The sequence below is a fragment of the Aulonocara sp. 'chitande type north' Nkhata Bay genome, linkage group LG13, assembly GCF_057382095.1.
Source record: "Aulonocara sp. 'chitande type north' Nkhata Bay isolate Kocher_YH1m ecotype deep benthic linkage group LG13, A_spYH_male_GT1.1, whole genome shotgun sequence".
Classification (NCBI taxonomy): Eukaryota; Metazoa; Chordata; class Actinopteri; order Cichliformes; family Cichlidae; genus Aulonocara; species Aulonocara sp. 'chitande type north' Nkhata Bay.
The window spans coordinates 6024636-6048551 of record NC_141356.1 but is presented as its reverse complement, the minus strand read 5'-3'; the positions used below and the strand labels follow the sequence as shown (position 1 = coordinate 6048551).

The 23916-nt window shown below is 39.0% G+C and overlaps 1 protein-coding gene and 1 pseudogene across 7 annotated transcripts in view; one reads left to right on the top strand and one right to left on the bottom strand.

Annotated features, from left to right (window-relative positions):
* The first annotated feature begins 11237 nt into the window (after window positions 1-11237).
* Window positions 11238-23916, top strand: part of cfap46 (cilia and flagella associated protein 46) — a 73023-nt gene continuing 60344 nt past the window's right edge. For all 6 annotated transcript variants that reach the window (XM_086258389.1, XM_086258386.1, XM_086258388.1 and 3 more), the window contains exons 1-5: window positions 11238-11439; window positions 11513-11634; window positions 13824-13955; window positions 14282-14346; window positions 15235-15399. In XM_086258389.1, coding sequence (XP_086114515.1) covers window positions 11391-11439; window positions 11513-11634; window positions 13824-13955; window positions 14282-14346; window positions 15235-15399 — 533 coding nt within the window. In that variant the 5' untranslated portion in view covers window positions 11238-11390. The remainder of the gene's footprint in view (window positions 11440-11512; window positions 11635-13823; window positions 13956-14281; window positions 14347-15234; window positions 15400-23916) is intronic.
* On the bottom strand, window positions 17724-22281 carry LOC147315530 (uncharacterized; annotated as a pseudogene). Its single transcript, XR_015124356.1, has 5 exons — window positions 21838-22281; window positions 20380-20597; window positions 19202-20278; window positions 18920-19088; window positions 17724-18400 (listed from the first exon to the last, which is right to left on the bottom strand). The product of XR_015124356.1 is annotated as an uncharacterized LOC147315530 (transcript).

Sequence of the window (23916 nt, the reverse complement as noted above, 5' to 3'; positions counted from 1 at the left end):
GAGACCTAGATTTGATCAATGATTTATTTATTTGTTTTTTTAATATAGGAGTAGTCTTAATCTATGTCTTGTAAACTGACTGAAGGGGTACATGCTGTATCTTTGTAAGGCTGTGGAGAACACTACATTAGAAAATTTGGTTTGCAGCATGTATTTGGAGCAGATGCTGCTTGTATTGCACAGTGACATTTATAGTATTCTCAGCTCATCTTTGGATCTTCTCCAAAATATCAACTGTTTACCTATTTGTAACTGTACAATCATCAAAACATTAAATGGTACCATTTCTTGCCATCGCACAGTGAAATTTATACTATTCTCAAATCAACAAACTGTATTGCATCGCCTCTTTATTTGACAACACTCTGAGTGTATCTGGAAACAGAAGAGGCAAATTGCTGTGGTTTAAAGCAAAGTGTTTTCCATTCATGTCCGATATAGACCTCAGCTGTTCAACAGCCATGGGCCTCTGCTGTATTTTTGTCATTTCAAAAAGCGCTGCCTCTTTATTTAACAACACTGTAAGTGTTTGGGATCTAAAGAGACTCAAAAAATCAAAATGTTTTTCTCATTCATGCTCGATGTAGGACTCTAGCTGCTTAACAGTTAGGGGCCTCTTCTGTTGTACTTCTTGTTTCACAATCCACCACAATTACCTCTTCAGTTAACAACACTCAATAAGTGTTTAGAAACTGAAGAGATCAATTGCTGTAATTTTAAAAGCAAAATGTTTTCCCCTTTGACAGTTAGGCGTCTCCTTTATTGTTATTTTCACACCATAATGCACCATGTACTGGATAACAGGTCAGGAATGCAGGCGGGCACGTTTAGCACCAACGCCATACTTCAGTAATATGTTTAGATTGTGCTTTGGCTTGTTGAAATAAGAACTATCTTCTTTTAAAAAATGTAAATTTTAACCATTCGGTTGAAGTGGGAGCAAATGGATCCTGCAAATACTGGTAAGCTACTGTAAAATTTACAGCAATCCATTTACAGTGTACTTACTTTTGTATGTCTTCTAAAGCACCTCATATTGCATTTCGAAGTACTGTATGCAACAAAAACAAGCTATATGGTCCATCCACTCTTTGTCATTACTGAGTTGTAACATAAATTTGTGGACGCAGACAGGAACTCTGAGTCTGAGAATGGTTTTTTTCATGATTTGCTACACTATTGTGAAAGTGTTACCATTTCTTTAACATAACTTCTTTGAATCTTTCAACTAAGTTACTTCCTGAAATCCCCAATTTTCTGTGATTTCTGTAAATTCTCAGAATCTTTTGATGAAATTATGTACTACAGACAATAAGATCTTAAAAAGCTTCACAATTTCTATGTTGAGGTACATAATTTCAAATTTGTTCCATAGTTTGCAGATGCAGTTTTTTGCATATTGGTGAATTCTGCCCATCTTTACATCGGAGAATCCATCATCCTACCGACCTACTGCCAGTTAAGTTAGATAAGCAATGTTCCTCCTGCTATTTTCTTTAGTAGCACTTACTTTTCCAACCTTTTTTTGCTCCGTCCGACCTTGTTTGAGACGTGTTGTTCCTGTCATGTTCATAACAACTTTCATGAAATAGCAAAATGTAAATTGTTCTCTATGTTCCATTGTTAAAAAAAATATGGGTTTATGAGATTTGCAAATGATTGCATTCTGTTTTTATTTACATTTTGCACAGTGACGCAACATTTTGGAATTTAGGTTATACATTTGACACAGTTTTATGTTTTCTTTATTTCTTTTATGAAAGTGTTAAAGTATGGAACTGTCAAAACCTGATTCAGTGTCGTACTCAATGCAAACATAGTTGACTTAAGCGTTTAATGGTAACAGGCCTAACAGTTACCATGGCGTCATTGATGACAGAATGTTCCAATTATCAAAAGCAAATTTAGACTCCCCTTTTTCAATTTGTACAATTCATCCTTGGGGGATTATGAATCAACCAAATTTGGTGACAGTCTATTTAATATTTTTCCAGTATTGATAGCTAATTCATAAGACTGACAGACCAGCCATCCACCAATCCTGAGAATCACACCTCATCTGTGACTAAAATTATATCTGGTGAATGAACAGTATAATTTTTCTTCCATGGACTTCACTGATTAATCACTTCTCAATGGATCCCAAACCTCCATCAGATAGGCTACATTAGGGCTTTTTAATCAGTCTCTTGAGCAACTGCAATCAAATTAAACACATTTAAAAATCCTCAGGAATGCCTTGTCAGAGAGAACATTTTTATTTCTGCAATACCTACAAAATAACAGCATCATAAACAGTAAGATTAGTATGTTGCAATACTTTTGTGAAATATGGAATCCTACGCACATCAGCAAATTGCAAAAATGCATGTACTTCATGTATCACAAATGTAAATGCACGTATTTATTCTGCCTTAAAATACTACTTACAGCATACGTGCAAAATATATGCAGGAGAGCAATGCCAATTGTGTCTGTTCAACTAGATATAAATGCCTCTATGGAGTGCTACCAAATCAGCAAATACACGTTATGAGGGATTGGGCTTCGTGTCAGTTACTGCCAAGCATGCATCCAGGGTGCCATCAAATCCAATCCCCACACTGATGATGTTTAAACAAATCAGCGACATCCGTCATCTCCGATGAGAGTGTGAGCACTGAGTCAATACCCTCATTAGCTGTTAGAACACATGCTCATGTAGATAAGAAACAGTCCGGCTCTGACAGGCCAGATTATTTTCAAATGTTAAACTGTTTAAGCTAGCAGATCGGGAAGTCATCCTAAAAGTGTGTATGTCTTTTATGCATAAACTAGGACATTCGAAGAGTACAGTACAGACAATCTCCTGCGTATATATTTAGAGAAGATACTAAAAAATACTAATCTGTTGAGGGGATCAAATGTTAAAACAAAGAACCTGTAAATGATTTATTGCTCATCGTGACTCAGTACTACCGGAGCAGACTCGTATTCTGCGCCAAAACTCCTCTGAGGTGTAACAAATGGATGCGAATGCTTCCACGGCATGATTCACGCAGCTAATTACCCCTGTCTAATAGAAAACCTCACTGCGAACGTGAAATGAACACTAATATACACTGATGTATGAAAGACACGAGACATCAAAAGAACATAATGTAGTCGTTAAATACATTTTTGTTTGGACACCACTTGAGTTTACATTAATAACCAATTGATTAACCGCCAGAACAGCTTTCAAATGGGCACTTGAGAAGTGTTTAGAAATTATCCCGGGGGTTATTATTCAATCTATGAGTCTTCCTACTGTATGCATTAAAAAAAGAAGGCTTTGGTGCATAAGAAAGTAATTATACCCAGATCACTGTGGGCTTGCTCAGCAAATACACAGAGAATTTTGGATGCATTCGTTTAAATTACACCTACGTCTGCTTAAAATTCTGTGCACATTGAGTTATATCTTACATGTAGGAGGTCTTGCTGATTATTTGCAGACAACTCACTGCAGCAGAAAAGACTTGTGGGTATCAGTCTGTGGATATACATGTGCAGGATGAAGGCTTGTGTATGTTTTAGCCAGATTAGAATCTGTTGGTTTGTCAAAACCAGCATTTTAGTCAACATTCACTCATTCCAACATGTATTAGACTGTCATGAATTCAGTACAAATATTTGCTGTCCACAGATAAAGCCAGCTGACTTTGATCATCCTCTGACTGAGTGCTCAGCAGGTTAACTTTTTTTGCTCTTAGTAAAATATCTTGATAACTACTGGATGAATTCCCATTAAACAATATGCCTACTTTCGAGAGAATAATGCCCAAGGTTTCCTACAGAGATGGAAACACATTTGTGAGTAAAATTTTGAACCAGCTGCATGAGCCGATATGAAATAAATGACCACAGAGATCTAAAATAAATCCCATCAGCCTCTGAAGCACTTAATGCTCGCTACTAATCACAAATGCTAACATGCAGATAAATGCCCAAGTGCACTTATTACGGATCCAGATATGCTGCCGTGATGCTCCTTATCCATTTCTGGATGTTAAAACAGGTCTGATTCAAAGCTTAAAAAACTGGTAATGGACACATTAATTTAATTCAAATTGAATTGATTCAAATTGATTGCAGGCCTTTGTACCAACATACTCGCTCTATCGCTCAGTTTCCATAGAAACAGTAAGACAATAAAACCTAACACAGTTGCTTTCATTACATCATTTAGTTCATTTTTTAACAAAAAGCAATAATGAACAGCTGCTGAAGTTCAAAAATCCCCATTTTGACATGCTTTGCAATTCGGAGTTTCTCTGAGCCGTGTAAAGTTGTAACCAGTTTCACATTCACATAAACCAGTTTTGTAGTTTTGTAACATAACACAACCCTCGACAAATAAAATGTGCCTTTTATAAAAACCAAAGCATCACCTGTTAGATATCAAAAAACACTTTTCCTCCAATCATGCTCAACATTATTACTACTCTCTCACTAACCTCACATTCAGAACCTTGCAAAGCAACAAGACAGTTTTCATCCAGCCTGTCTCCGAACTGCTGTTTCAGAAACCATTTCCTCCCTGTGAAATGCTTTTGCCTGCTGCTCAGTTCACGCACAAACTGCACAACACTAATACTTCGGATAGCTAGAACCCTGCTGCAACATAACAGCAGTAGAAATGTAGCTCCCAAGGTTATGTACATACATCGTTCTATAAACAGCATTTAGCAAATGTCAACATTCTAACGCACTGAACCACGACGCTGAATATAATAAACAGTGGTCGTCATTACTGTGTCTTGCTCGAAGCACTGTTGTGTTTAACTCTGGTTTGAATTTGTCAAGTGTTTTTTTGCAGGGCAACAGTACACGGACCACGGCAACAGTTTCAGTTGGAACCAATATAAATTTTAGCAAAAGTTGCAGATGATTTTAATACACAAATCAAAGACACATCTCGCTGATTAAATATTGAAGGAATTCACAACAAAGTTGTTTCTCGTGTGATTGTGTGAAATATTTTTAATAAAGACATCTTTTGGAAGTATTGCGCTCTATTGCAGTATGCTTTGCTCCAGCCTTGCTTTAGCATGCAGTTAGAAGCATCTCTTTTTACCATCTTACATTAATTCTAAGGCATTATTTAACTTCTATATAAATCCAAACAGTAAAGTAAAGCAGGACTTGGAGAAACATGCAGCCTGTACACTATAACTTGCCGTGATGTAAATGCTGTGTGGCTGCTACTACTCTTGCGCATGTGGGTTTCACATGTGCAGAATGTTTAATTATTGATAATAATTTGAGACTTGATCAATATTTTATTGGATCCCGCTGATTAAACATCTTAAGGATATGCTAGTGTTGTGGGAGATTTTCAGAGATATTCAAAGTTAACCCATCCGGGGGGGTCTACATAATGCAAAGAAGGGCACTGCACACAATGTCTTTGATTTATTTTGAATGAGCAAGATGAGCCGCACGTGTCTTGTGTGCATCTTCATGGCAACCGGTGTGTTTATGGAAGATTTCATATGTAAATGCTTGCTAATAAAAACACACCCACTCTTAGAGGTTTAAGCTTTGATTAAAGTATGTCAAGCTAAATGTATTCTGTCAAAACACTGAGCAGAGTAGAGTTTTCTTTGGAGTGTGAGATATCAGCTAGCAGCTGTGAACCTGGATGGACCTCACTGGTGTGCTCTTTTCCCCCCTTGCTTTCCTCATTATAACTTCCAAGCATTTAAAATGAAATAATAAATTATAAACAGCTAACAAATCACTTTTGACTCATCTTGTTTATCTGAATTCATGCTTACAATGAGCCTCCTGGTGTGAAAACTAGGAGCTACAGCCTTTTCTGTTGGTTTGTTTGTTTTTTTCCCCTCCTATTCATGTTTGAGAAATGCCGGCGATTAATTTCTCTACTCGTGCTTCATTGTTTATCTTTGTTCTCCACCTTGGTGTGCATCAGTGCAGCTGACAAGATTGTGTCATGTGGTTATATCCTCATTAAATGTGGCTGGTGTCTGTGCACCAGTCCAAAGATAACTCGCTGCTCGTGGATCATCTCTTAATGGCATTTCAATTTCCTTTCTCAGTTTACAAGAGACCGCGATGCAAACATGCCGTACTTTGGCAAAATAATATTCATGATGGGGTGTAAACAGAAGCTGAATGGAAGTAAAATCAGCTACTGAACCCTGACTGGAGCTTTTCGTTTATTTGCTGGATTGGATTTCAACTCGCTCTTCCATGGCTTAAATTAAATTTTGCTTAGAAAAAAGTCCAGGCTTTTCTTTTTATGTAGTCCAAGATGGTTCTTTGTGAATATGAACAATTCCTAAAGCAGCCTCAATGACAGTAAATTAAAGCCAGATATTGCGTTCACTGCGAAAATGCCCTGGTTGTTTTTTTCCCCAGAATATTGGCACGTTCATTTTTTTAAACTGTTATATTACTCTTGTTTTAAAAAGCTCTCGGGGGTCGGTTAGGGGTAGGTTATTTCCATTTTCTGCAATGACATTAAATACTGAGGCCTTGTTCCAAGTTTCTGGACTTTTATTAGGGGTTCCCCCCACCCAGACGTATGTTGGCTCAGTGTTAAATGATTACAACGACAATATCTTGTATTTGTTAACTATGTGTACAGCAGGACAGGTGTATTGTAGCTGCATTGTGGATTGAATGCTCACACATTTTGCATTATTTGAGTCTATTCATCACCATAAAGCAACAACTGTGTTGGCCAGATTGCCTTGTTACTGCCGGTGTACAGGAACTGAAAATATCACTTACACAAAACGAATGCATTCTTTTAAAGGCAGCCCTACTATATCCACTTAAAACTTCATTAATTAATTAATTCTTCGATCTTAAATATGATCAACCTATCTCTAATGATCGGCTATGTACCACAGGCCTTCAAGCTAGCTGTAGTTAAACCTTTACTCAAAAAGCCATCTCTAGACCCAGCAGTCTTAGCTAATTATAGGCCAATCTCCAACCTTCCTTTCATATCAAAAATCCTTGAAAGAGTAGTTGTCAAACAGCTAACAGATCATCTGCAGAGGAATGGTTTATTTGAAGAGTTTCAGTCAGGTTTCAGAGCTCATCACAGCACAGAAACAGCTTTAGTGAAGGTTACAAATGATCTTCTTATGGCCTCTGACAGTGGACTCATCTCTGTGCTTGTCCTGCTAGACCTTAGTGCAGCATTCGATACTGTCAACCATAATATCCTATTAGAGCGATTAGAACATGCTGTAGGTATTACAGGTACTGCACTGCAGTGGTTTGTATCATATCTATCTAATAGACTCCAGTTTGTGCATGTAAATGGAGAGTCCTCTTCACACACTGAGGTTAATTATGGAGTTCCACAGGGTTCAGTGCTAGGACCAATTCTGTTTACATTATACATGCTTCCCTTAGGCAGCATCATTAGAAGACATAGCATACATTTACACTGCTATGCAGATGACACCCAGCTCTATCTGTCCATGAAGCCAGATAACACACACCAATTAGTTAAATTGCAGGAATGTCTTAAAGACATAAAGACCTGGATGGCCGCTAACTTTCTGCTTCTTAATTCAGATAAAACTGAGGTTATTGTACTCGGCCCTGAAAAGCCTAGAAATATGGTATCTAACCAGATTCTTACTCTGGATGGCATTACCTTGGCCTCCAGTAACGCTGTGAGGAACCTTGGAGTCATTTTTGACCAGGACATGTCCTTCAACGCACATATTAAACAAATATGTAAGACTGCGTTCTTCCATTTGCGCAACATCTCTAAAATTAGAAATATCCTGTCTCAGAGTGACGCTGAAAAACTAGTTCATGCATTTATTACTTCCAGGCTGGACGACTGTAATTCATTATTATCAGGATGTCCAAAAAACTCACTGAAAAGCCTTCAGCTAATCCAAAATGCTGCAGCAAGAGTCCTGACAGGGACTAGAAAGAGAGAGCATATTTCTCCTGTTTTGGCTTCCCTTCATTGGCTTCCTGTTAAATCCAGAATTGAATTCAAAATCCTGCTCCTCACATACAAGGTCTTAAATAATCAGGCCCCATCTTATCTTAATGACCTTGTAGTACCATATCACCCTATTAGAGCACTTCGCTCTCGCTCTGCAGGCCTACTTGTTGTTCCTAGAGTATTTAAAAGTAGAATGGGAGGGAGAGCCTTCAGTTTTCAGGCCCCTCTTCTGTGGAACCAGCTTCCAGTTTGGATTCGGGAGACAGACACTATCTCTACTTTTAAGATTAGGCTTAAAACTTTCCTTTTTGCTAAAGCATATAGTTAGGGCTGGACCAGGTGACCCTGAATCCTCCCTTAGTTATGCTGCAATAGACATAGGCTGCCGGGGGATTCCCATGATGCATTGAGTTTTTCCTTTCCAGTCACCTTTCTCACTCACTATGTGTTAACAGACCTCTCTGCATTGAATCATATCTGTTATTAACCTCTGTCTCTCTTCCACAGCATGTCTTTTATCCTGTCTTCCTTCTCTCACCCCAACCGGTCGCAGCAGATGGTCGCCCCTCCCTGAGCCTGGTTCTGCCGGAGGTTTCTTCCTGTTAAAAGGGAGTTTTTCCTTCCCACTGTTGCCAAAGTGCTTGCTCATAGGGGTCATATGATTGTTGGGTTTTTCTCTGTATCTATGAAGCGCCTTGAGGCGACTTATGTTGTAATTTGGTGCTATATAAATAAAATTGAATTGAATTGAATTCATATTTTTATTGTTCAACTCTTGGTAGAGCCCTCAGTTCATCCTCTAACACAGTCCTCTGGAACAAGCTCCTTTCCTTTTACACAAACCTTCTACTGATTGGCTGTCTGAACAATAAGTGTCCTCCTGTTTTCGGCACAAAATGATTGTGCTATCTGCACTCAATGACATCGTCCAGTGGAAAGTATAGAAATAAATTGCTTCAAATGGGCAGTCAGGAGCCTGAGACTTTGGTTTACAGACTTTTACGGTCGAAGAACTAATTATTTGATCCCCTGCTTAATTTACAAGCTGGATATATTTTGGCTTATATTGTGTCTCTCTCCATAAGATGAAACTACCAATAATTTCTTATAAATAACAATAAACTTAACAATAAACTGCAGGGGATCAAATAATTTCTTCCTCTACTGTACATAATCTGACCTCATTGTTTCAAACTTTAACCATGATGAAAATAAATACCCACCACTTTAACAGTGTGTATATGACGTAAAATAAAGGAATGTATAAAATTAGTAATACATTTTTAATTCAGTTTTAAAAACCTACTTGTAGTACAGCTGTCATGAAAAAAATTATGGTTGTCTAACTGATATTTGCATTTGGTGACGTAATATAAAGTTATTGCATAAAAATTCTTACATTTAAGTACCAAGTCTTTATGAGACCCAGAGATTTTCATCTCTTCTCCATTTTCACCTCTGAAGTGTCCAGTCTATAGATAATTCTCTCTCTGCCACTCAGTCATAGACCAAAAGTATAAAACATAAAGTCACAAGCAACAGAACTGTGGCATGACAGTTGTGAAATTTTAAGTAACAAATAGAAGTGCCAACTCAAACCATTAAGTAGGTCAAGTGACAGACGAAAAATCTCTTCCAGAAAATAATTATATATTTCACACTTAAAGCCATTCCAGAAGCTTTGTGTGTATTTTAAGACAGATCCCCACGATGAACTGCTTAACAAATTTGCTTGAGGGCCACCAAGGAGCTATCTACGCTGCTTTGAACTGCTGGCAGGTAATACATACTTCTGTCAATTAAACCTCAAACCTGGAATCCTAAGTATGTACTGAAAGTACAGCCACAGCCGTTTGCCTTCCCTCTCGACTTTGTCCCCTGTCACATCTGCTGCAGTATGTGGTTTGACCAAGTAAATTACATTTGCACACTAAGCAACCTGATTTCTATAATGATGCACTTTGAAGTAAAGAAGGGCTTTTTGTACCCCTGTGTGTGTGTGTGTGTGTGTGTGTGTATGTGTGTGTGTTCATAACGGCGGGAGGGAGAGATGTTATTTTGCTTTTGTTATGTACCATCTTTTCATTTTTATTCATACCTTTTGAAGTAATAAAAATGTATTGTGAAAATATGCATCGTGCCAGTAAAGCCTACAGGCTAAGGTTTTTACCAAACTGTAAATAAAAGATGGATATAGGCATTGGTTCGTGAGCTCACACTCATCATAATATTTTACCATAATATTAGTAATATAAGGATTGTGACATATTTAGTTTTTTTCTTTTGTTTGTTGGGGTTTTTTTGTAGCTATAAATACCCATATTTGGACAAGAATGTGGAGGTCTTACTTATTACAATTGTCTAATGTTAGCAAGCTTGGTTAGCAAAGTGCACTGCACAGATATAGATAATTTTAGGAATTAGCCAAAAAGAAATCTCATTCAGGTTAAAAAGCTCTATTTTTAGAGTTGCTTGGCTAACATGCCAAAACACAAAAGTGCTCAGTCAGAGTAGAAAATGTACTATAGAAGTCGTGCTGTAACCATAGGCAGTATAAAAGATGGACCACTGTAATCATGAAATCCACCACTGGTTTTGCAGTTATTTTAAAGCTTCAATACTGATATTTTGGCCACTGACATTTTGGATTTTTGGAGTCCTACATGACCATTTTAGATGGAAGCATAAGGTGCTAGGTTGCTACCCCTACCAAACTGCATCTACAAGCTACACTAGTACAATGCACACAGACAAATATGTGATAACTAGTACCAAATAACAGACTCGTGAAATACTAGATTACTGAAGCACATGCTTTAGTATTAATAAAAGAATTGTGAATGGGTTGTACCATATAATAGTCAGATAATTGCATCAAATGCTCCATAAAACACCAACAGCACAGACTGTGTTACATCTTCATTGGCTCCAGTCACCAAAGGTGAGACCTAAACTATCCATAGAGGGGGGGGGGGGGGGGGGTTGTAGTCACTAAAACTACAGCACATTCTTCGGCTTTTTATTAGGTGATGTCATTAAAGTGCTTCAAAAAGCATCAATACCACTGGTGGAGAAGTCCAGTTAACTGAGAGTGTTTGCTTTATATTTTGTAGGCTGCCAGTTCTGTATTTCACTCACAGAATCCAGTGAAAGTCACGTTAGTGCTGCTAACTGAGGTGGCGTGTTAATGATCGCGACCAAAAGCCAGCCTTTTTGTCCTATCCGTACACCGTAGTTCAAGCCCGGTTGCTTAGTAACACTCCCAAACTAAAAGCACTGACTGTTGGCTACTACAATTCAAGAAAGTATTTGCTATTTTCGATGGGTTGCTCTGTATTCAAGAAAGTAGCAGCTAAATGGGACATGAAATAAAAAGAAGTAAATTGTCATTACTTTAACGTTAGCTAAGTAACGCTTTGAAATGGACTTAGATATTCGCCAGCATCTAGCCAAGGCTAAAGAGAACAAAGGTTTGTCGCGCAGTCAGTTAAGTAAATGAAGAGTTGTGAAAACAAGCTTACTGTGTTTATTTCGTACATGCAGACTGTGGAGCTCTGCAGTCAGCCTACGATTTAATCAAGGGGGCAGCAGTAGTTGAAACCGGCGGACGAACTCCACGCATTGATCCGGAGTGGTGCGTCCTGTGCGCCGAAGCTGGGCTACAGGTGAGAGAGGATGAGGAGTTACTGTCGAAGCTGTTGATGAAGAATTCACTTGATGATCGTTTTGCCACCAGGGTCGAGGTGATGAGTTGGAAATAAACAAAAGAAAAAAATGGTTGCAGTGCTAATCTTATTTTATCAATTAGGTATTGAGTATTACATGTTTATGCTTTAGTGTATGCTAAATTAGTCTGAATTATATTACTCTTCTTGTTTATTTCGTAACTGGAGAATCAGAGAGTACCAAGTTGATTAGATTATGTCTCATAACAGGCTATGTTTGTAGCTATTGTTCGTAGCGTATATTGTAGATAGGTGTATTTATTTTAATTTATGAATCCCTGTACTTTCTGCACACACATCTGTATTTTTGGATGAAAGGCTAAAAGCTACAGGAGGGGGCAAAATTACCTTAAAATGACTTTGCAGACTACCATTACTTCTTCTAAATGTGATGAAAACATAACACATAACATAACAAAAAAATGTTATGTGCCATTGTTGTTTGTTTCCATTGTATGTGTTTCCATTCTTGTTCCTCTCTCAAAATAAAAAAAAGTATTTTGGGTTATCAAGTTGAATCAAAATACAAAATACTATTATTACTACTAATATATAATGGTCTTCTATCCTTCAAGCACAGGTCCTCTACCAGAGTCTTATAGCTTGAAGGTCCAGTGCATTATCTTTGCTGTTCCTAGGACTGCACTCTTCTGGACAGAAATCTCAGTTCTCGCTGCTGGTATCTGTTGGAGCCTCTCACCCAGTTTTGGGGGAGTCACTGTACCAAGTGCGCCAATTGCCACAAGGACAACTGGTGCATTAACCTTCCACATCTTCTCTAGCTTCTCTCATCCCTCTTGAGCTTCTCATTTTATTTCTTCCTGATGTTTCTATCACCTGGTATAGCCACATCTATCATTCGGCCTTATCCACCACTACTATGTCAGGTTGTTCGCACGCACATATCACTTAAAATCTCACCAGGTTTATGTTGGTAGATCAGTGAATACATCAAATTTAGATGTGTGCGTATTAACCTACAGTCAGCATCAGAATCAGACAGGCTGAATTTCTTTGTATGAAAGACTATAATGAGAACACACATTCTCTGAAGGTGCCTGCAACCTTGCTTTTCAACTGCTGTGAGAAGCGTTTTTTATGATGTGAGAAGCTCCTGACTGCTGAGTTGTGGCATAAGACATGGTGCTTCAAGCAGCCTCCTAGAACAAAAGGTTGGCATCTGACTGTGAAGATGTGGAGCTTACATTTTATAAGTAAATGCCTGCTACATCTGTGAAAGCTCCTGAATTATTAAAGCTTCAAAATAAAGCAGGTCCTAGACATTTGGATGGGTTGTTTGTTGATTAACATCAGTGCTTTGTTGCTGATGGTATCTACAGGTATTGATATAGAAAAATCAAGGTAATAAAAAAGCCGGCAGGACCTCCCTGCTGGAGGACTCGTTTCATTATGTCACTGTTTTCGTGCAGTAACTTTAGTTCTTCTAATCGAGCTATTTTCCCAGTAGGGAATAGCAATGAATATTCACTAATACAGGCTGAGCTGTCCTAAGGCAAGGGAAACATATTTGTATAATGAAACACTGGGATATTCCATAATGTGATTTGTTCTCTCTCCTTTATATCACGCAGCAAGTTTTCTGTGAAAATGCAGCTTAGCCTGAAGACTTAAGTGTCAGTGAATGCTGAATTAGTCTTCATCCGCAGTACAGTTCCGTTCTTCAATTTTCCAGAGAAGCATAAATATTCTTGTTGTATTAAGACATTTGCTAACATACTAATCCATTGCTCATTACTGTCAGGTTTTACTTATTCAGTGATCTTCCAGCCTGACTTATTGTTCTTCACAACACATATAAAAGCTTGCAGAACAAAAATTTCTGCTGCATGATCATCTTCCACGATAGTGCTGCACATCACTGAGTATAAAGCTGCTGAGTTTGAATTAATTTTACAATTAACAGGAGGCAGTTTGTAAAACAGCATGGAATTAATTTGTCATGCAAAAAATAAATGTGCACCTCCCCATACATTAAGCCCTTTCGCAATAGTTTTTAATAATGCATCATACAGGGAAAATTGCCGGTTACACGATCTAACTGCAGATGAGGCTGAATTTTTTTTCTTTTTCTCTCTGGCCTTTGTGCCGCTCTGTCTCTGTGTTTTCAGATGGGCTGTTTGGAGATAAGCACAGCGTGTCTAAAGATGTACTTTGAAGGGAATCCGCCGGCTAATCAATTTCTGTGTCAAGCCTACCTCTGCCAGGGCCAGCTGAAGTCTCCGCCGGCCACTGGGAGTGTGGTGAGGACAGTAAATTGGACACATACCCTCAAGGGCGTTGTGTGTGTGTGTGTGTGTGTGTGTGTGTTTCTGCGCCCCAGAGATATATACACATGCAATTACTGTAGCGGCATACTGTACTCATTTGCACTAAAAACATGCAGCAGCTTTGCAAACAAACTCCAGCGGTTTTACCATGCTTCTTCGGTCTCAAACAAATATTGGCCTTTGCTACATTTGAGTGCAGCTTAAATTTTTTTTTTTTGCTAAACTGTTTGTCATTGTTTTTATGCTTCCATGTTCTGACAGGTTCTCATGTCCCCTTTTTGCATCATTTTCTATTTTAGGAGGACTTTGAGGAGGCTGTGGTGTATTTTCTGAAAGCAATTGAGATTTCAAAGCAAGAACCAAGGTATGCAACCTCGAGTATGCTCGGCTTTGTTGTTACAGTGTCGAGAAAGATGGATGACCATTTTCTGTCGCGTACAGTTGATCATCTCTGATATTATTTGGCAGTTTCTGCCACAGCGGTAAGGTGCGCTGGTAAAACACGTAATGAAAGCCAGACATTCTCACCAGGGAATGTTGTTTAGCTGTGATAGGTTAGGCTCTGTCTGATGCGCAGAAATATGCTACGAAGAAGAATCAAATATAACACGATTTTTCATGCTTCACCCCGACCCCTTATTCACAAGCGGAACATTTTCAATGTGTTTTCATCTCAATTTTAACAGCTGACTGGATGCATCTGTGAGCAGGGTGAAACGGGTGATGCACATATCGATGCAATAATAGAAATTGTGACAGATGCGTTCCCTTGTTATTTGCTTTGATGGATGCGTTTGGAGGTACTCGGTTAGCCTTTGTAAGCAATGAGCACTGGTTTTCTTTGCTAATGAACTCATAACCTGTCAATAAAAAGGCTCAATGAGGAATTCCAATTAACACCAAAGGAATACATATCTAATTCAAGCAGCCCACACTAATGGACAGCACACACTCTGGTGAATAAATTAGGAGCGCTCAAACAGTCTCTTCACAGAGTTTTCTTTAAAACTGTAGCTTAAATTCATAAATTCCACTTATTTCACATCGAAAAGATTCAGCGGGCCGCTCTCCTGTGGCTCATTGGTCGATTGTTAATCCACACACATTTGGAATTCACAGGACTTCCTCATAGAGAGCTGACACTTGGTTTGAATTGAGTCGTACTAAGAGATAAAATGGCTTGCAAGTGTATCACATAAATAATTCATTGCTCGGTGTTTACTTTCTTCTGCATTTGATTTGTGCCTTACAGACTTCACTTTATGGTGTTCAATGCCTCGGTGCTGTACTTCCAGACAGTGCAACCTCTTCTGCAGCCGGGGCGGAGCCTCCACCTGGTGCCCTCTCTCAGGCAGGTGGTGCAGAGTCTGGAGGAGGTGGCAGACCACGACCACAGCTGGAGGGCTGAACTCATGATGCAAGTGCTCTCTTACTTAGACCTCATTAATATGTCCAGTTGTGATTTTGGTTCATACTCATTGAAAATTCATAGAGATAATGAACTGAGCTTATTAACCAGCAGTTTATTTATGACCACAGCTTCATCTAGCCTCAGTTAATGGGCTGCTTTTTTTCTTCTATAGAGTCAAGTATCTGTTTTATTCCAAGCTATTTAATCATTTTTCAAAAAAATATTAGTTTTATCTTTGAGCAGAGGACAAAAATGTATCATTCATATATATAATGTTGGGTCAGTGACAGATATAATAATAATGGATTGGATTTATATAGCTCTTTTCAAGGCACCCAAAGCGCTTTACAATGCCACTATTCAATCACACTCACATTCACACAGTGGTGGAGGCAAGCTACAGTTGTAGCCACAGCTGCCCTGGGGCAGACTGACAGAAGCGAGGCTGCCATATCGCGCCATCGGCCCCTCTGGCCAACACCAGTAGGCGGGAGGGTAAAGTGTCTTGCCCAAGGACACAACGACCAGGACAGAGAGCCTGGGGATCGAACGGCGACCTTCTGGTTACAGATGCGCTTCCCAACCCCCTGAGCCACGGTCGCCCCAATGATAAATATAATGAGATTAGCATGGCGTGCTACATTACATCTATTATAAGAATACGAAAAATATGTCCAGTTTACCATTGGTTGTGAAATGTTCCATCACAGCTGTATGCATTGCATTTACCCATATATGGGTTGATTTGTATAAGTTAAAGACTCATTAGTCCAGATTTACTAATGCGTTGCACCAGTGCAAACTGGGGTTTGGTGTGGAAAAAAAGTACTGTTGGCACTTACAAAGGGAGCATGATGACCAGACTGCGTGTGAGGTGGGAACTCAGAGATTTTTGTAACTAATCCTGTTGTGCTTTGTGGAGGCAAATTTCTTCTCTCATGTATTAATCACATATTTAATCATATCACATTAGTTATAGTAATATCACTTTCTCACTTTACTATATTAAGAGTACCCCTGTCACTAGTTTGCATGCATGTAGAATGTTAACACAGTGAGGCCATTGTGATGGGAGACGTTAAACAGATAGTGGGACTCCTTCTGCTTATCAGGGATGTAAATCCTTAGGTGATGGCCAAGCAGAAAACAAGGTCATAATTCTCTCTGTGAGGGAGAAGGTATAGCCCCCCTCCACATTTGTGGAATGTTCTTTGTCTGTGTCTCTGCATATAAGATGTAAGGGCGGTGGCCAAAATTCAGAGATGATCCTGGTGTTTCACTGGGATGCTCTCTCCACATTGCAATGTGTTAATTAAACCCACTTCAAATCAAGCTCACTGGGTGTGTTGCAGGTTATTGTTAACATTTCCATAACAGTTTGTATTCTTGGAAATTTGTTTCTTCAGGTAAAACATTAGGAAGAAGAACATTTAAATCAAGCATGCAAACTGATTGACAAATGTCTGCCACACAATTTACTGACAATTGCACTAAAATTTAATTCTCAAAAATTAACTGTGTCTGTGTTTAAAAATCACCCATAAAACTAACCACGCCCATAATTTGGCCTATTTGGTGATTGCACTTGCATGCTATTTTGCTCCCTTTAGTAAATTTGGCTCATTATGTTGCTATATTATGTACATTAATATTAGTATTAGTATGACAGGAAGTCTAAAACCCAAGCTACATATTGACCATGGAGGCAAGCATTGTCTGATATCCCTGTGGTGGGATAAATATATACATACATATATATATATATATATATATATATATATATATATGTTGCCTCAGGACAATCAATGTCACATTGTAGTTGTGACTAGTGTTTTGTGTGCATCCACAGACGAGCACACACTGTAAAAAAAAAAAAGTGCTGTTTTTACAGGAAAACCCTGGCAGCTGGGGTTACCAGGGACTTCCTGTAAAAACGCTTTACAGATGCAACTTGTAAATTGATTTACAGTGAATGAATCTCAGATTAAAACTGTTAAATCTACAGGAAAAAGAAGTTAATTTCACACATAGATGTGATATGTAAAAGATACAGGAAATAGTGTATTTATAAGTAATAAATGCTTTTTGTGGATCCATAAACTGCAAAATTAACAGGGAAATATCGTACAAAGAACTAATTTAAAATGGTAGCACTACAGTGAAACTGTGCATATTAAATGGAGCTGCTCTGTAAATTATACATAAAATCTATGCTGAATATTATATGTTTTAATGTAAAATTTTAACCATAACCCAGCAAATTTCTTACTGCTACGCCTACACCCAAACATGCAAAAATACATCTTGAGAAAACACAAGAGAGGAAAATATCACTTTTGGGAAATTTATTTTGCAGCCACATTAGCAAAATGACAGCAAATGGATCCATTTTTCCAACTAACACAATATGCAAGGCACACAGCAACTACACAATTCAATCAAAATATAGGCTATAAAAGCTGTGGAACATTCCTGCAAAGCAAGAACCATGTTCATGAAACAAGCATTTGTTAGACCCTCCACCAGAAAAAGTTAACTAACCTGTTAAGACTTTAAAACAAAAAACACATATTGTGTCAAAAATGATCATAATCACCGTGCAACGCAACACGCACCCTGCTGTCACCACAACCATGGCCCTGGTCAGAAAACATCAGCAAAACCACGTGGTGAAACAAACCTACACATGTGGTCTAGAAACACTGCAGTAGCAGCATGTTGTTTTTTTCTTTTCTTATGTAAATAAAGAACATTCCTACAAAGAAAGAACATCTTCATGAATTGGCTTCATGCATTCGACCAGTAAAAGGTTCCAGTACACATTGTGGAACAAAATTAACAAAGTAAAACTAACAGTCCACAGAGAGTCAAGATTTAGGCTTAGCGCCACTCGTGGTCGGCGAGATCCTAAATCAGGGTGAGGACTCGAGGGTTCACACTGAGACGACGCTTTGAGTTTTTGTTCTCTACTTTGGTTCCTTTTTCTGGGTTTATGGAGAAGAAACACCTGTAGAATAACAATCATATAAAAGTTTATTAAGCATTTTTATAATTGATCAGTTAAAATACACGTACAAAGTAAGTAAAAATTAAGTATATACATATATATACACACACAGTCATGGCCATGACCACGTTCAAGACAAAGTATAACCAAAATGCTGTGGGGAAGTGAACAATGCATGGTCAAAAGTATTGGCACCCTTCACGAGTGTCTTCTGCAGTGATATGTCACACTTTAGCATTGTTAAAATCCAAAGCAAAGGTTATAGGTAGTCAGACGTCAGTTGACGCTTGGTCTAGCCCTGAGTCTCGGCCAGGCTTGGACCCGGATTCAGACTGTTAATGTATTTAAAAAAAACAAACAAACAAAAACAACAACAACAAAAAACAGAAAAAAAACAACTGAAACCGGCTCCAAAGCCGACCGAGACTCAGAGCCAGACCTGGACTCGAACCACATCAAAGCCAGACTCCAGATCCCAGAGTCTCAGTTATGAGAAATAACAAAGCCATATTTGTTCACCTCTGAAGAAACTCTAAAGTGGAAGCCAGCTCAGATGGATAATGGATGTTGAAATTGTAGTAGCTCCCGAACATGAGGCACAGTGCAGAAATGAAGGAGGATATGTTTGTGCTGACGAGGTTCCGATCAACACTCAGCATGTATCTTCCTGAGGAATAGCAGGACTGTCCTGTGAACAAATTATTTAACAGGTTATATCAATAAACACGGCAGTCACATGACATTCTATAAAAAGTGCACTTAAAAAAAAAAAAAAGAGAGAGAGCTATGAAACAGACTTACCACACACGATAATAGTGGGTGTCAGAGGCACTTGCTCCAGTTGTACCTCATCTGCCAGACATGTATCTTCAACACAGAGAAGCATGGACTCCTCCTTCTCTTCAAAGTAGCTGAGCAGAAGCAGGACCATCTCTTTCACATCATCTGAGCAGCCACTCTGCGGTCCCCGCATCCTCTGAAGCCTTGCATAAGTCTGAAGGAACACCTTGCTTTTGCTGACAGCAACTGTGGTCAAGTAGTCCAGTAGCCTTTTCCCCTTCAAATCCAAATTACGTGTGAATGTCTCTTTGAGGTCAATCCCAGTAAGTTCCTTGAAGTGGACAGACATGCCAAGTTCATCAAACCAAAACGGCCACTCCTCCCTAAGGCATTTGATACTTTTCCCCTGATTGACATGCAGACGTTGTGTGTAGTAAGTGGACTTCATTAGACTTTTTACCTCTTCTGGATTGGTGTCAGCTTGCTGGAACATCACCTTGAGTTTTTCCATCTTTTGCTGTTGGCTCTCTGGAGTTTCTTCAAGAGGCAGAAATTCTACATTCCATTTAATGCACCCGTATGTATCCTGCATGGCTGCTCTTTCTTCTAAAGGGATCTCGTCTGTGTGGTCTGAGTCAGTCTGATGTTTTCTTTTTCTTATTTTGGGTGTTGAAGTGTGCCTTACATTTTCAATTCTGTTCTGCAACTGTTTGACAAGTGAAAGGTAGCCTGCGCCAACAATCTCACCCTCTATTAAATCTTGCAGAGAATTGGGATATTTTGCCACCATTTTTCTTGCAACGTCAATTGAATGTTTTCTACCTACATGAGGGCATTTTTCCATCATCTCAGTCACAACAATCCGGACCATTTGCCTCCTCAGTTTTGGGCGAGGCCTTTTCCCCCTCTCAAGAAAATGCATCACTTCTGCAGGAAGTTTACTCCATGGAATTTCAAAGTTGTCATCCCATTGTGTGTCACATCCTGGGCTGCTGGAAGAGGTCGACGATAGACTTTGGGGTGAAAGTGAGAGCAATGACAGCGACTGGGTTGATGAGGCTTCCACAGATGATAGCGAGCTGTTCTCTGGAGTTTGGTCTTTAAATTACAAAACAAATACAATTATGATTCACACTGTATGTCTGTTCATGACCATCTCTGCTTTTGAGTTTGAATAGTTGTTTGTTGTTTTTACTTACATTTCTGTTTCCAAGCAGAAAGAAGCTTTCTTGCTTGTACAGGTCTTAATGCTGTCATCAAATCTGCCTCCGTTACGAAGCGTAGATCATCACTTGTCTCAACTCCAATGGACTGCAAGTGCTCCTCCAGGATGTTTTTGTTCACAGCTTGAAGTTCTGGTAGGACTTCCGTGATGGCGACATCTAGGAAGGTTCGCTCTGAGTCACTCATACTTGCACTGAAGAAGAAATGCCACATCCAAACAAAATAGAAAATCACATACAGTTCATACACTTGATGGAGCAGGGTGTGGATTACGTGACACTTATATTAATGTTAAACTATTTACAGTGAGAAGTGAGCTATTAGTTGGACATTATTTTGCCACAATACTATGCTTTAGTGGAATGACTCTGTATTCTTGAAGAATGTATGATACCAAAGGATAGAAATCAGGCAGGTCATTAATGTTGATACACTGTAACCCAAGACTGTCCTTTGTCACAGAATACAGATGGTATTCTGAGAGGAAGATGCCTTTGTGGATATCCATTAGAACATACACAGATGTGTCATTTTGAATCAAGATGAGTAGAAGTTCACCAAACTCCATACACTCGTCATTTCTGTACACAAGAAACTGTCCCTTTTTATATGCAGTGCCCTTGTACTGAATGTCTGTGGTAACTGTGGTATTGCTTTCTGAAAAAGCTAACTCCCTGACCGCATGCTGAATAGTGTCACTGTAGAGGTTGGGATAAAACGCACAGCTCTCCTTGACTTGCAGCAGTTCACGGCATTCTTGCCCTGCTAAAAGATAAGCCTGATACATCTGATGACGTGTTGACAAAGTTTGACAAATATTTTTGAAGCTTTTCAAGTGTCTGGCACATCTTTTGAAGTAACTGTGTTTACATTCAAACCTAAGCGTCCATAACCTCATCAATGGACCAAATTTCAACAACAGTGCTGAATAATGGCGCAAATAGTGGTGCTTGGGTTTTAGTTTAATTCCAGGAAACAACATCTCTCTCATCTCCAAATATTCTTGGATCAAAATGTCAGCGAATGCTATCTGGGACAAGGAAATGCTCTGAGCACAAATAAGATCCACAATGTCTTTCAACTGGAGAGCTAACTGCCATACTTCATCCTCATGGTTTTGTACTTTGTCACCAATCAAAACTGGCAGCAATCTCAAAAGGTTCCAGTTTTGAACGGCTTGCCCTGATAATTTGGATCCGTCAGGTTTGACAGTACATGGCTTTGTAAGTGCTTCGGATCCTTTATATTTAAACTGTTTAATGCGTCTGTTTAAAAGGGAGTATGTGAACCATTTTTTATTTTTTTATAATGTTCTTCAGGTACAGTGCTAGATCATATGACACAACTCCTTCAAAGAGGTCATGACCTAGACAAGGTGGGAGACCAGGCTGGGATACGTGAAAAGACTGAAGGGTATTGAAGATGGAGTTTACCTTTATTCCTCTGACGTCTTGGATAGTTTCAGACTGGAGATCAGCAACAGCCGCGTCATATGTCTCTGGAGTGCGTGGAGGACCACAGGCATTCGGATCAGCATAAAACTCACTTCGTGTTACTTCACAGTACCTGCAAAAATATTGAGAGCAGCTGAAGTTTTCTGTAAACCCTCCTATGCAATGAGAACCCAAGTTGTCCCCAGCAATACAGTAAAGACCCCCTTTTACAGTTTCTCCATCTACATCTATTCCATCTGTCTCCAAAGATTTCAGATCTGCCAACAACTCTGAGAAAACTTTGGCTATTCCAAAACGCTTGAAGTCATTCTCAACACACAACAAGACTAAAAACATGTTATCTGTATTTGAACGCAAATGAATGGGTAAATTTGCTAATGACAGATAGACTGCAAGAAGTTTGTGCGTCTTTTTAGCAGAACCCAGGGGATTCACTACCTCAAATGAATCTTGGTACAAAATCAGTTTGAGGCTTTCAGGGTTTTCATTAAAGAACTGGTGACATTTGAAAATTTTGCCATCATATAAATCCTTAAAAATTTCTACATCAGGACCTCCAAACTGTTGTGACTGTGTATTCCTCCATAACTGTGACTCTAAAAAGCTCTTCAGGGTTTCTCCAACTGGTATGTAGTAAGCACATTTTTCTGTCATGTTTTCATCCATTCCCAATGGCACTTTCTTGGGTTCTGTGTATTTAAACATTTTTTTTGAATGTTTGATTTCTGGTGTGTGTTGTTCCTAGTTGTCCCTGATGGCAAGCAGAGAACAAATCTGACTCTTTAATGCAGTCACAGATTTTAGTGACTGCTTCATCTGATAGGTTCATTTCATTTTTTAGTAAACAACTTACCTTATTAATTGTGTAGGCTTGACCCAATTCGTGCACATTCTGCATTTCCTCAGCAATACTCTGTATAGTAGAGGCAGGAATTAGCAGCTGTCCTTGCAGTTTAAGGTAAAAGAGACACATGTTTCTGAGATAAGAATGACTATCCTTCTCTGGCATATCACTGGCTGAACTAGCAGATGCCATGGTTTCATGTGTGTTTTCTGAATATTCTGTACTGTCATTTGGGGGCTGAGGACGAGATTCCTTGTACATGTCATCAATACCATCTGGAGAACAAGCTTTATGCTTCCTACACATGTGAGAAGTAAATGATGACTTTTTTGTAAACATATGCTTACAACCACTTACTGGACATGACACAGACCTGCCCTCTGCAATATGATCGTTTAAGTGAGACACTAGCTCTTTCTCTGTTTGAAAATGGCGGGCACATAATGAAACCGCACATTTTAAATCTGCAACAAGAGCTTTAGGAGTAGCTTGAAGTGCAGGTGCATTGTGCACACGATAAAAATGCCCCTTGAAAGCAGAGTACGTGGTGAATGTTTGGCTGCAATTGGCGCCAACACATTTAAAAATACAACAAGGCTCATTCTTATGCACTCTGCAATGTACTACATAGCCTCTTAATGTGACCAATACCTTTTTACAAAAGACGCAGATGATCATTTTTAGTATTTCAAAAGTTTGCCTGTGCTTTTCAGCTGAACTAGCATGCTAGCCCTAGGTTATGAGCATTGGTCTAAATATCAACTGGTGCTTTTATCTCGAAAAAACGTCGCCAAGATATTGAACTTACCGTGCAGACTTTCTGACGAACAAACACAGATCCTCAAAAAACACTTGAAATCGTATGTTTGTAATTTGTCCTAACAAGGTAGTTGCTGAAAGTTCGACGTTTTCTTCTCTAGTGCTGGCTCGTTAGCTAAGTTCGTGAACTAGGCGCTCTTCTCCTCCCGCCCTCACGTCATTATCCAATCAGAGACGAGCTTCAGATGCACATTCAAAATTAGGCGCGCTCAGTGCAACGTGAGTGGCCTGAAGTAGCTTACAGCTCTGTGGAGATGAGGCACCATAGAGATCCTATGGGAGGCACTGTAAGTTTGTTTAGCCTGTAATAATGAGACATTGCTGACCTAACCCAAAAAAGTATTCTAGTCTAAGTATCACATTGCAATTAAAAGAAACATAAAGAATACAAGCAT